Below are 12,383 nucleotides of genomic sequence, written 5' to 3' on the forward strand. Positions count from 1 at the left end.
ATTAAAATACCAAGGAGGCACTGTGAGGATCACACATGGTTTAGCGATCATCACTATAAAGGGGTGGATATCTTGTAACACAATATTCCAGAAGGCAGAGTTTATAGGCTTTATAGCCAAGAATGACTCATCCAGAAAAACAGTGAAATCTTTCAGGGGAAAAAATGGACCTTTTATGAAATAGAGGATTTCCAAGGATTCCTTATACAAAGAACAGAGCTTCATGATAAAATTTGAATTTCAAATATAGGAGTTCAAAGAAATATGAAAAGGTAATCACAAACAATAATGAAGAACTAAAAAATAAACTGCTTACACTCGAATGTGGGAAGATTATCCATGTGAATAATATTTTAGGGTGTTTCAGAGCTTTCTTTCTTACAAGGTGCTTTTCCTACAATCTTAGCTCAACTTGCTTTTCCTGCCTTTTCAACTGTCATTGTTTGATCCCCGGTTATTGAGGGGAAAATGGGACTCATATTACTACATCTGTTCTGTCTCTGTGTGTGGATAATTAGCAGAAGGGAATTCCTTCTTATCAAGGAAATCAAATTTACAAATTTGATGAGAATAGTATCTATGCATTTATTTAGTTTTTAAATTTTATTTTTAATTTATGGAATAAAGCAAGCATTTCCGTAATAGTACAATAAAAAGAGTATTATAAAATCTGTCATGCATAACTTGTTATTCCTTTCAAATACACAACAAAATTATAATGAAATTTTATTCTTCCTTCCCCCCACCCTGTGGCCGCTAATAGACACAAATAAATACACACACATATGTAAAATTATTCTGTATAAATGTCCATTTATCACTTCTTTCTCTGGATGCAGAGAACATCTTTCTTCATATGTCCTTTTTAGTTAATTTGGGTATTTATAATAGACAAAATAGCTTATTTGCTCAAAGCTGTTCTTAAAACAATATTGCTGTTACTATCTACAGTGTTCTCTTGGTTCTGCATATTTTGCTCTTCATTATTTCATGGAAGTCTTTCCATGTTTTTTCTAAAACCATTGAGCTCATCATTTCTTATAGCACAGTAGACTTCCATCACAATCATATACCACAATTTGCTTGGCCATTCTTCAACTGATGGGCATTCCTGCAATTTCTAGGTCTTTGCCACCACAGAGAGAATTGCTATAAACATTTTAGAACATAGAGGTTCTATTCCTTTTCCCCTAATTATCTTCAGAAATAGACCAAGTAGTGGTGTTGCTGGGTCAAAGTTATAGAAAGTTTAATAACTCTTTGGGCATCATTCCAAATTGCTCTCCAAAATGGTTGGGTCATCTTACAATTCCACCAACAATGAATTAAAGTTCTGATTTTTCCTCATCTCCAACATTTGTCACTTTTCCTTTCTATCATTTTAGCCAATCTGGTAGGATAAAATGATATCTCAAGGTTGTACTAATCTGCATTTTTCTAAAAAGTAATGATTTAGAGCCCTGTTCCACACACCCTGTTTTTATGAGATAATTGCTTCTTTTTTTAACCGCTTCCTACCTAATTTTATTTTTCAGAACCACTTCATCTTATACAATTAAGCCACAACCTTTCGTTTTTTTTTTTTTTTCTTTTTGGAGGGCAGTTGGGGTTAAGTGACTTGCCCAAGGTCACATGGCTAGTTTTTGTGTTGAGTGTCTGAGGCCAAATTTGAACTCATGACTCCAGGGTTGCTGCTCTATTCACTGCGCCACCTAGCCACGCCTCCCTCCCCCCCCCCACACACAACCTTTCTTTCAAACTACCTTAGTAATGATAATAGCTTTAAGAATACTGATAACATTTTCATATTTCCTAAGTAAACAGTTTCACCTTTATCAGTGCCTTGTAATTATTCTTTAATGATTTCCTTCTACTTCTTCTGGATGTTTTATATTAAATTTTCCATTGAGGTCTTGTCTTTTTGTTACAAATAACTGAGTCACTTTATCAAGTGTCCATTTTTTTTCCATTCAGAATTATACTCAGCTTTTCTGTATAAATTATTCTGGGATGTAACCATAGCTCCTTTGCTTTTCCAAGTATGATGTTTCAAAACTACTGTCTTTTACTGTAGAAGCTGCTAGGTCTTGTGAAATTCTGACTCTTTTTCTGAAGTATTTAAATTATTTTTTTCTTGTTGCTTTCAATATTTTCTATTTAACCTGGGAATCTTGAAACTTGGCTATGACATTGCTGTAAAATTTCTTCCAAGTGGTGATCGGTAGATTCTTCCAATTTCTACTTTACCTTCTTGTTCTAGAATTTCAGGGCAATTTTCCTTAATAATTTCTTGTAGTATTATGTAGGGATTTTTTTTTTTTTTGATCACAACTTTAGGATAGTCTGACAATTCTTAGATTGTCTCTCCTCCATCTGTTCTCCCAGTCACTTAATTCTAAGGCAGTGTTTCAGATGCTCTTCTGTTTTTCTAGTTTTGATATTTATTGGTGTCTTATCATGTCACTCAATTCCACTTGCCCAATTCTAGTTTTCAAGCAGTTATTTTCTTCCTTAAGGTTTTCTATCTCCTTTTCTAATTGGCTTTCTTTCCATATTTTTTTTTTAAAGCAATTGGGGTTAAGTAACTTGCTCAAGGTTACATGGCCAGGTGTTTCTGGGTGGGTGCTAAGTGTCTGAGCCCGGGATTCCCCCAGGTCTTCTCAACACTAGAGCCAGTGCTGTTACTCGCTGTGCTACCTGGCCGCCCCTCCATAATTTTCTTGAACTGCTTTTTTTTCCCCCCTAATTTTTTTCTTGTTCTCTCTTATTTGATTTTTGAATTCCTTTTAGAGTTCTTCCAAGATTTCTTTTGGGGCCTGTGACCATTTGACATTACTTCTTTTTTTTTCTTTCTGAGCTTCACCATCTTCCTCTGAATATGAATGAACCCAGATCCTCTTTTACAGCAAAGTAACTATCTGTGGTCTGGTTCATTTTTATTTGTAATTTGTCTTATTTTATTTTTAGCAACTTAATATTATTATAATCAAGTTTTAATCCCAACTTGTGGGTGATGTTGCCCTAGGCCTTGGGTTCTCTTTCCTGTTGTTTTCTGAATCCTGTCTTGGGGCTTAGTCTCAGAGACTCTTCTCTTCCTCTCTTCTCCTGTCGGCCCCAGCCACACCGCCCAGATGTCCTTGTTTCCTGCAGTTCCACCCTTACCGGGGTGTGACCCCTGCTCCTTCCCCACAGTCACAACTTGAGATCAAATCTAGTCAGTGAAGGTAGGCCTGGCTCCTGGAAACAGCAGGGGGTCCTTCAGGCTTCCCCCACTCAGCACATCTGCTCTCTCTTCGATGAAGGTTTGTGTGGTAAGAGATCCTGAGGTCAAATTCCTGGAGGCCTCCTCTGCTTCCCTCAGGGCCCACTCTTCGTTGATTCTGTGGAGTCTCTGGCCTGGTGTCTGTACTTCATACAGAACAAACCTCAGCCTCTCCACTTACCCCCTTACCCCCTTATTTTTGCTCCTCCATGTTCTTTCAAGGTGATTTTCTGTCTGCTTGTGGGGGAAGTCTAGAGAAGCTAGGGGTTTCCTTTTATTTCACATGCATTTAAGTAAATGTAATGGGAGACTGTTGAGTGGAGCCTCGGTCCCTGGCACTTGCTGAGCCCACTTCCAGAATCTTGTTCTGGGGCTCGCTTCACCTCCTCAGGGATCCCCCAACTGTTTCTTATGGTGATCAAAAAGCCTTCCAGTTGGCTTCTGAGACAGAGCCAAGTGTGCATGTGAGAAAAGGTTGATAGGGGAATTTGTTCCAATTATCCTGGTGAATGAGGAAGAATTGCTGCAAACTTAGCCTGAAGGGAGATAGCAGGTGTTTCTTTGGGGCTCATATTTCCCCACTTGGCCCCCATAAGCCCATGGCCTTGCACTCCTATTTTTCTATCCCTGTTGTGTTTTTATTATTTTCTTCTCTTAGGTGAACAAGTATAGGAGACCGCAGATAATGTTGTGTGTGACCTTGGCGCCAGTGAAGGGCATAGGGACTCATAAAAAGTCCAGGAACTGGAGTCCGTGGCAGAGTTTGCCATCCACTGACTTTAATGAGGAGGAAGTTCTGAAGAGAAACCCTTGACCCAGCTCAGCAGAGAATCTTCTTGCTCACTGCCAGGAGGGGATGTGTGTGTATTTGGTTCTTTGCCTCTCACCCTCTGTGGGTTGGGGAGGGATGTTTGGTGCTTTGGCTCTTGCTTGGTTAATATTTTTGGACTGCCCCTAGACGTTTGTTTGCAAAAAGAACTTTGTAATCTGTCAAGTGCTACATAAATGGGGGTGAAAAGAATCTCCTTATTCTTAGGCACACATGCAGCCATGTCTAACTTTGGCCAAGGGTCTCAAGGAGGCCTAGACTCTTCTAATCACCTGCCTTCATCAGTAGAGGACTTCCCTTCTGATCCTCCAGCCTCTGAGGCTTGGCCTAATCCAGCCCTGTTGTCCTGTCTGCTTCTCCGTTTTATAGACTTTCTGTTAGGTTCTTCTATACTGCTGCTGCTGCTACTACTACTACTACTACTACTACTACTACTACTACTACTACTACTACTACTACTACTGCTACTGCTGTTGCTGTTGCTGCTGCTGCCGCCGCCGCCGCTGCTGCCCAAACATGCCCAGATCTCCTCCATCATTAAATAACTCGCATCTGATCATCACTTCCCCTCTGGCTTTTACACTGTATCTCTTATGCCTCTTCCTAAACCCTTGAGAAAGCCACTCCACGCTGTCCCTTCATTTATTCTGTTCTCTGTATTAAAAAAAAAAAATAGAGGCAGTTGGGGGTAAGAATTTTTTCCCAGGGCATGCAGATAGTAAGCATCTGAGGTCACATTTGAACTCAGATCCTCCGGGCTCCTGGGCTAGTACTCTACCCACTGTTTCATCTAGCTGCCAACAACTCCTCTCTGTATTTTGACAAAATTCCCAACCTCATTATTCAACTGGAACTGTTCTTTCTAAGCTGACCAATGGGCTCTTAATTGCCAAATCTAATGACCTTTTCTCAATTCTCACCCCCCATCAGAAGGGTTAGTGTTTTTTTTTAAGAGGTAAGAACCAAATTCTCCTGGACGTTCTCTAACGTTATGGATTCCTGACAGGGCTCTCCTTTGTCTTGCTACCCAGTCTTCCTGGAAGGATCTTCACACTGCGGATTGTGAGTGCACCCCAGGGCTTTTCCTGGATTGCTCTTCTGTTTTTTCTGTGGACTTTATTGGTTGTTGTGAGTCAGGTCTGATTCAGTCCAATCCAGTGATTCAGACTCAGGGTTATCTGATGAACCACTCAAGGTCCATAAAATGCAATAGTACCAACGTTGTTGGTGAAAAGGGATAAAAATGATACAATTCCTATAGGTAAGTAGATACTAATGAAGAAAATGGCCAATCTAAAATTAACTAGTGAGAAAGACAAAAAGGGTAACCTTCATAAGGCTGAATAGGTAACATGGAGAGATACACTCTCCACCCCATATTCAAAAGATCAGCTGGCTATGCCAGGTTAAGAACATGTTTCCCACAGGAGAATGGGAACTCCGTTAAGATGTCCAGCACCAACTGGCCATAGTCTGAGGGTTTTATGCCCCTTGATAATGAATCAGTCTACATAAAAATGGCATTTCTTCTCTCACATTACTGCCCAACATGTGTCTTTTGATTTACATTCACTCTGAGCCAGGAGGACCCCCCTCTCCCCCCAAATAACCATTAAATGGTGCTTGGGCAAGGACCTATTGTCCAATCAATGAGAGCCAGACTGAATTGGATTTAAGGCAAGGTGTTTAAGAAAGAAATCTAGCCAGTAAACCCCATGATAATTAGGTAGGTTTCAGCCATCAAAGCTTATCTTCCTTTGGGCAGAACCCCCTCGGGTAAGGGCATGGTGCCCCATCTGGGGAGGGGAGAAGAGGAGAGGATGAGCTGAGTTGTCCAACTGGAACTGGGCAGCGGAGGGGCCTCATCGGGATGATTCAGACTGTTCTCAGGTTGTGGTTTGTCCTTCATTCACAAACAGGACAGTGACATCAGCAAGATGGTGACACTCCTTACCCTAGCACCACTTAAGGGCTACATTTTGGGCCCTCCTGGCTCAGAGTGAATGTTAATAGTGATTGCTTTTTTGGCCAACAACCCCGGAGGGTCTTGCAGTTGAATTTTTCCTCCCTTTTTAAGAAAGGGGCCATGCCTTGACTCATTTCTTAAGCCTTAAATGAATTGGCATTGCCTCACTAAAAGTGAAAACTCTGGAAAGACCTTATCTTAAGATAACCAAGGGCTCCCACTGCATCCTTGGCCATCTCCAGTCCAAATTGACATCTGGTCAGTGGGACCCACATGGCTCCGGAGAAGGAAGTGAGGCTGGTGACTTTGCACAGCCCTCCCTCACTCAAAAAGATACTACTTATCATTTTAAGCAAGCTTTCCTTTAATTTCTGTGCTTTCTAGTGTTTTTTTCTTTTTAAATAGGAATGGGTGTTAAATTTTGTCAAAAGGGGTTGTTTTTTTGCATCTGTTGATAACCTCATGATTTTTTGTTTTTGGTATTGAGATGGTCAGACAGGCTGATAGTTTTCCTAATATTGAACCAACCCTGTATTCCTGCTATAAATCTCAACTTGTCATAGTGTATAATATTTGTGGTATATTGCTGTAATTTGTTTTATTTAAAATTTTTGTATTTCTATTTAGGGAATTTAATCAATTTTCTTTTTGTGTTTTTATTCCCTCTGGTTTAGGTATCAAAAGCATATTTATGTCATAGAACGAACTTGGTAGGACTACTTCTTGACCTATTTTTTCAGATAGTTTAAATGGTATTGGAATTCCTTGTTTTTTAAGCTTAGGCTAAAATTCACCTGTGAGCCCATCTTAGGGAGCTCATTTGTGGCTGGTTCAGTTTATTTAAGGGCACTAGTTGTTCCTCTGTTAATGTGGGCAAATTATATTTTTATAATAATAAGTCTTTGTATCTGAGGAAAGATTGAGTTAGAAGAGTTTGAGTTATGAAGCTTCAGATTAGTATAGGGGGCCTTAGGATAGACAGGCAGCAAGAAAGACAACTGAAGCAAGAAAATCTTTTATTTTTGGGGGGCTGGGGGGCAGGGCAATTCCCTCAGTATTTAAGTAGGTGAGAAGACCCCAAGGTATTAACTTGGGACCTCGAAGCTGAGACACCTGGAGGCCATTAGGCCTCAGAAATAGCTCCCTTCTTGGCTGCAGCCCAGCAGCTGGGTTGCCCCTGGGCTGCTATGGATTTCCAACTTTCTGTGACCCTGCTTCTTACTCTAGACTCCTAGACCCTTACGATCCCAATCTTTGGGGGGTGGGGACAGTGGTGCAGGGGGTGGCAAGGCTCATAAAAAGACTGATCGGAAGAGGCCCACTTCACGATCACTCTGACTGCTTTATTCAACCAGCAACTATTCTTGTCTAACAAAGATAATTATTTTAAATGGCTTGAGACAGACAGTTGATCAGTCCCCTTTACAATTACTGCAGATGAAAGTTTGCTGTGCAGTGTGACCAATGTGTATGAGCCTCAAGGTCTTGTCCTCTGTCCATCAATCAGATAAAGGAACCAGACATATTTGTCCTGAAGAAGAGGTGAGTCAGAGCGACAGGACATCTGTCTTCAAGGGTCTTGAGATATGGGTTCAGCCCATTATGGTAATTTCATAGAGAAAATGACATAAGATAAAACCTCCTAAAATCAGAGCTGTTCAAAAAGGGCTGACACTCACTGGAACTCTGGAACAAAGAGTGATGACTGGTTTCTTGCAGTGTTGTGGGAGGCGTTCGTGCTTCTCTTTGGGCTGAACTTGATGCCTTCATTGGGCTCTCACAACTCTGGGAACGAGTGATTCTGCCACCTACAATTTTCCCTTAATTTTTTCTCATTCACTATGCTCTAGATACACTTTGTTGTCTTGGCCACTCCCCTCTCAAGGCTCTCTGGCTTGCCAATGTACTCGTTAATATGTGATGTCTGTTACTCAAACATACTCCTACAGATGTGGCCTGAGCGAAGCGAGCACAGTCCATGCTTGCCTCCCTTACGCTGGACTCCAAAGCGTTCTCAGCACAGTCTTGAATCGGGGTGGTTTGTTGCCTTTAGATAAGATTGATGTATTATGAGGTGTCAGTCACTCTGGGCTGGGGAGGGGGGAGACATTGGAAGAGACGTGAAAACAAAAGGACTCCAAAGGCACCATTGAGGGTAGCCACACTTCTCCTTAAGACCATTTCCTATGCACCTTGTATTATGGCCTAAAGCTACATTCGGCTTTCTCCAGCAGGGTCAAGGATTTTTGTTTACATGTTGAAAATCAGTAGATACCCATAAATCCTAAAACAAAATTAAAACCTTTAGAAATAAAGGGAAATAAAACACAACTTCCCTGCCACAGATGCCAGGTGAAGGGAGCAGCCTCCAGACAGTTTGATGATGATTTCTGGTAAAATGATTTCTGAAAATTTCAGAAAAATGATTTCTGGTGGCTGTCTTTGCCCCCGGCCAATTGTCCACCTCAGATGTATATCTCTAGGCTTGCACAGCAGCTGGTGAGAATGAGCCAAGGGATAGGGTGGAGTCCAGGCTGGGGTCACAACTTCAGTGACCCCAAGAGACCTGTCATGTTCACACTAAAACCCACCATTTGGTGCCAAGGTCCTCAGATTTTTCTAGGGAAACTTTTACCATTAAAATAGTCTCAAAGCAACCCCCAAACTAGGGAGGGACATTAAAACAAAGGATATAGAAATATTTAAAGAAAAAACAAGTGATGCTGGGGCAGTTCATAAACATTTTCTTGGACAGAATAATCCTGATGTCCAGGAGCAGCAACCAGAAAAATCACTTCTGTAGGATGGATGGTGATGTAGCTAGTGTTGTCACTGGTCCCATGAACAGATCTGAATAGCTAAGTGGCTGATGCTTTATTTGCCCACAAGCTATCATGAGACCTATGTTGATAACAGAATTCCTTTATCTCATCACCCTCTCCATGTACAGCCAAGTACACCAGCCAAATCTTCCCCTGCCAAAGAGCCCCCTTAGGGCTATAGTCCCAAGTCTGGGTCTCTTAAAACTTTTGAATGAGAGAATTCTATTTTCTTCCATGGAAATTGGATGAAGATTCCCCTTTGTTTTTAATCAGGAGCATAAAGTTTCCCCAATTTTAAAAGTTAACTCCCTGTCACCATGACTATAAAAATAAAATTTCATTTCCCCTAAGTACAAAGCAAATCTTCCCTTTTATCTTCCAAGTGCTTTCTCTGAGTACTCCAAATTATTTTGACTATAGACAGGAATATTGTCAATTAAAGAAGACCTGAACAAGTTCCCCTAGTTTGTATAGCTCTTTCTAAGAGGCAATAATTTCAGTCCCAGATGTCCTTGCAGAGTATTGACAAAGACCAGGCTGGGGAGGATCAATAATGGCTCTATCCAAAATACATCCATTCTTGTCAAACAAATCATCCTGAAGGGCATATCCAAGAAGCCATTGAAGTCGAGTCTGACTTCTTCTTGGGAATTGTGATGGTTTACCAAAGTGATAGGTTAAGGAAGATAGAACATCCAACCTTGATAATCAGCTCAATGGTCAACTGTTGTATGGCTACTTGATTCCAGCCACAAGGAAAAATGGAAAGTCCATTTAGTGCACAATCATGAGCCTTCTTTGCAGTAAAAAGGGATCCCTGATCAGTAGCAATAATAAGAGTGAGGCCATGAGCAAACGGAATGTCTTCTGTGAGGACCGTTATGTTGGCTGGAGTGGTCACAAAAATGACAGATCCTGCAGTCCCATGTTTGGTTGGTTTCAACTGGAATGTGGGCAGATCACTTTCCCTTTGTTCAGCTGTGTCAGTCATATCCAAATTTTTGTTATTCCTTTTGGGGTTTTCATGGCAAAGATACTGGAGTAGTTTATAATTTTCTTTTCCAGCTCCTCTTGCAGATGAGGAACTGAGGCAAACAGGGTGAAGTGATTTGCCCCAGGTCACAAGCTGGTAAGTGACTGAAGTCAGATTTGAACCCATGAGATGAGTCTTCCTGACTTCAGGCTCTGTGCTGTATGCACTATTACATCAGCTAGCTGCCCTAAGGGAAGGCCAATGCAATCAATTTGTCGATCAGAGGCAGGTCCAGAAACATGAGATGATGCCATCCTGTTCTTCAAAGTTGGACCCTCTGGGACAGAGAAGAGGAGAGAGGGGGAGAAGGAGAGGAGAAAGGGGAGATATAGGGAGACAGAGACAGAGAGATCTGGGCTGGGAACACACAAAACCTAAAGAAAAGGGAACACTTTCATATTTCCCTCAAAGTATGATGGATCATTGCAGGAAGAAGGAAGTTCCCCCATTTCCCTGCAAGTCTGCAGTCAAGGTGTTGGATGGAGTTTGCTAGCTACATTGTGGAAGGTATGAGCAGGTATGAGCAGGACTAGATTCTTTCTTAGGTGCCTTTCAACTCAGAGTTTCTGGGATTCTATAATTGCCTCTGGGAACCATAAGCCTATAAACCATACTCTTGAGTTCAGTCACAGTCCTTTTAAAAAAATTTTTTTATGCTTCAGTCTATATTCAGACACTGCCAGTTTTCTCCGTTTTCTTCTCTTCGGACAGACAGAATTTTTCACCATGAGTCCTTCGGAGTTGTCTTGGATCGTTGTATTGCTGAGCACAGCTACGTCATTCACAGCTGATCATCCTACAATATTGCTGTTGTTTTTACACTGTGCATCTCAACTTTGCATCACCTCATGCAATCCTCTCTTTCTGAAGCACCCTGCTTATCATTTCCCATAGCACCATAGTATTCCATCACAATCCACAACTTGTTGAGCCATTCCCCAGTTGATAGGCATCCGCTCAATTTCTATTTCTTTGCCATGAGAAAAGAGCTGCTTAAATCTCTCTGTAGATATACTTTTCATTTTGAAAAAAATTCTTTTTTTGGGATATGGACTTAGTAGTGATATTGCTAGGTCAAAGGGTGTGTGTGTGTGTGTGTGTGTGTGTGTGTGTGTGTGTGTGTGTGTTTAGCTCTTTGGGCATAGTTCCAAATTGCTCACAGTTCTTCTTATCAAAGACCTCAACGGATTTCCAGTTGTCCTTGATTCTGGAGGAATGGGTCATGGTATGATATCCTTAAGTAGGAGCCAGGACAGAGGAAGAAAGGGGAAATAATTGGAACCAGATGGACCTGGGGATAAAGATCTTTTGTTAGTCATTCAACCAATAAGTATTTAACAAGGGCTTATGATGGGTTAGGTTTTTTGCTAAGCACTGGGGACATCAAGAAAGGCCAAAGATGTGGGGTTTTCCCCAGAGAGCATAGCAGTACTTCAGAACTTGAGAGTCTGTGTTGATCAGCACAAATGGACTTATAATTGGGAAACAGGCAGCCAGGAAGTTTGAGCTATGTAACAGCCAAGGTGTTGGGTTTTTAAAATGCATATACATTACCAAGATAGAATTGAGTGAGGAAAAGCTCACAAAGGTATTCACCAGCAGTAGGATGGATTGGGTAGCTTTGGTCTCAGGGGAGGGTCTTGGAGAAAGCCTAGACATGTGGATGTCCTGGACCCTTTTGTGGTGCTTCTTTAGAAACAACATCATGTAGCCACTGGCAAAGACCATTAACCCTACACAAACAGCATCAGGGAGGGAGACCAGAACTGTAACCAGTGCGACCTTAATTGTAGAGTCCACTGAATCATAACAATATCCGAAATCCAGTAGGTTTGAGATGTTTTTGGAGATCCTTGTTCCTTTAATATTCATAAGGACATTGATATTTGTTATCATATGGAATATCCAGATGAGAAAACTGCAGGGAATGATGTACATTGGGATTCTGGTTTTAAGCCTTGTCCACCTCGAGGTATTGGGGCTGATAGTGATGGCTTGAAAGCCACTCACGAGGCAGGTCATGTTGAGGGAAAGAGCTCGGGCCACTCTGTGAAGGTAGAGGACACTTTTACAGCCAGCATCATCTAGGAAATTCTTCAGGCCCAAAGCTGCCATTGTTTGAGGGATGCCCTTAAAAAGCAGCAGCACGGAGTTGGCCCAAGCCAGCTGTATGAGTATTGTATCTATGGTTCTCCATTTGTGTGCAGTAAGGAACATGAATGTGAAGAGAAACACTAGGAAGGAGTTTCCCACAATCCCAGCTGCAGTCTGAGAGCAGAACACCATACCCAGCATGATTTCAAGTGGACTCATGTTCTTAGTGTCCTGGAAGAAAACTTTCATTAGTGACTGAACAGAAATGAAAAGAATTCATAACATTACATTTCCTACTCATATTCTAAAAGAGCCACAAGGATGCGGACTATGGAGACCATGACTACAATCAGTGTTGTTCTTGTGGGGTGGGAGGT

At 41.5% G+C, this 12,383-nt stretch overlaps 2 protein-coding genes across 2 annotated transcripts in view; one reads left to right on the top strand and one right to left on the bottom strand.

Moving 5' to 3' along the window:
* Positions 1 to 12,383, top strand: part of LOC138168177 (KRAB domain-containing protein 4-like) — a 367,151-nt gene that overhangs the window by 339,666 nt on the left and 15,102 nt on the right. The gene's annotated exons all lie outside the window — the stretch shown is intronic.
* On the bottom strand, positions 11,196 to 12,225 carry LOC138168168 (vomeronasal type-1 receptor 1-like). Its single transcript, XM_069097212.1, has one exon. The coding sequence runs from the start codon at positions 12,223 to 12,225 to the stop codon at positions 11,296 to 11,298; it is 930 nt and encodes a 309-aa protein (XP_068953313.1). The 3' UTR covers positions 11,196 to 11,295.

Source organism: Petaurus breviceps, unplaced genomic scaffold (assembly GCF_028583685.1).
Source record: "Petaurus breviceps papuanus isolate PSGF00001 unplaced genomic scaffold, PetGlider_PUasm1.0 355, whole genome shotgun sequence".
Lineage (NCBI taxonomy): Eukaryota > Metazoa > Chordata > Mammalia > Diprotodontia > Petauridae > Petaurus > Petaurus breviceps.

Coding starts and splice junctions, on each gene's coding strand:
- LOC138168168 (XM_069097212.1), bottom strand. CDS start 12,225: ATGAGTCCACTTGAAATCATGCTGGGTATGGTGTTCTGCTCTCAGACT.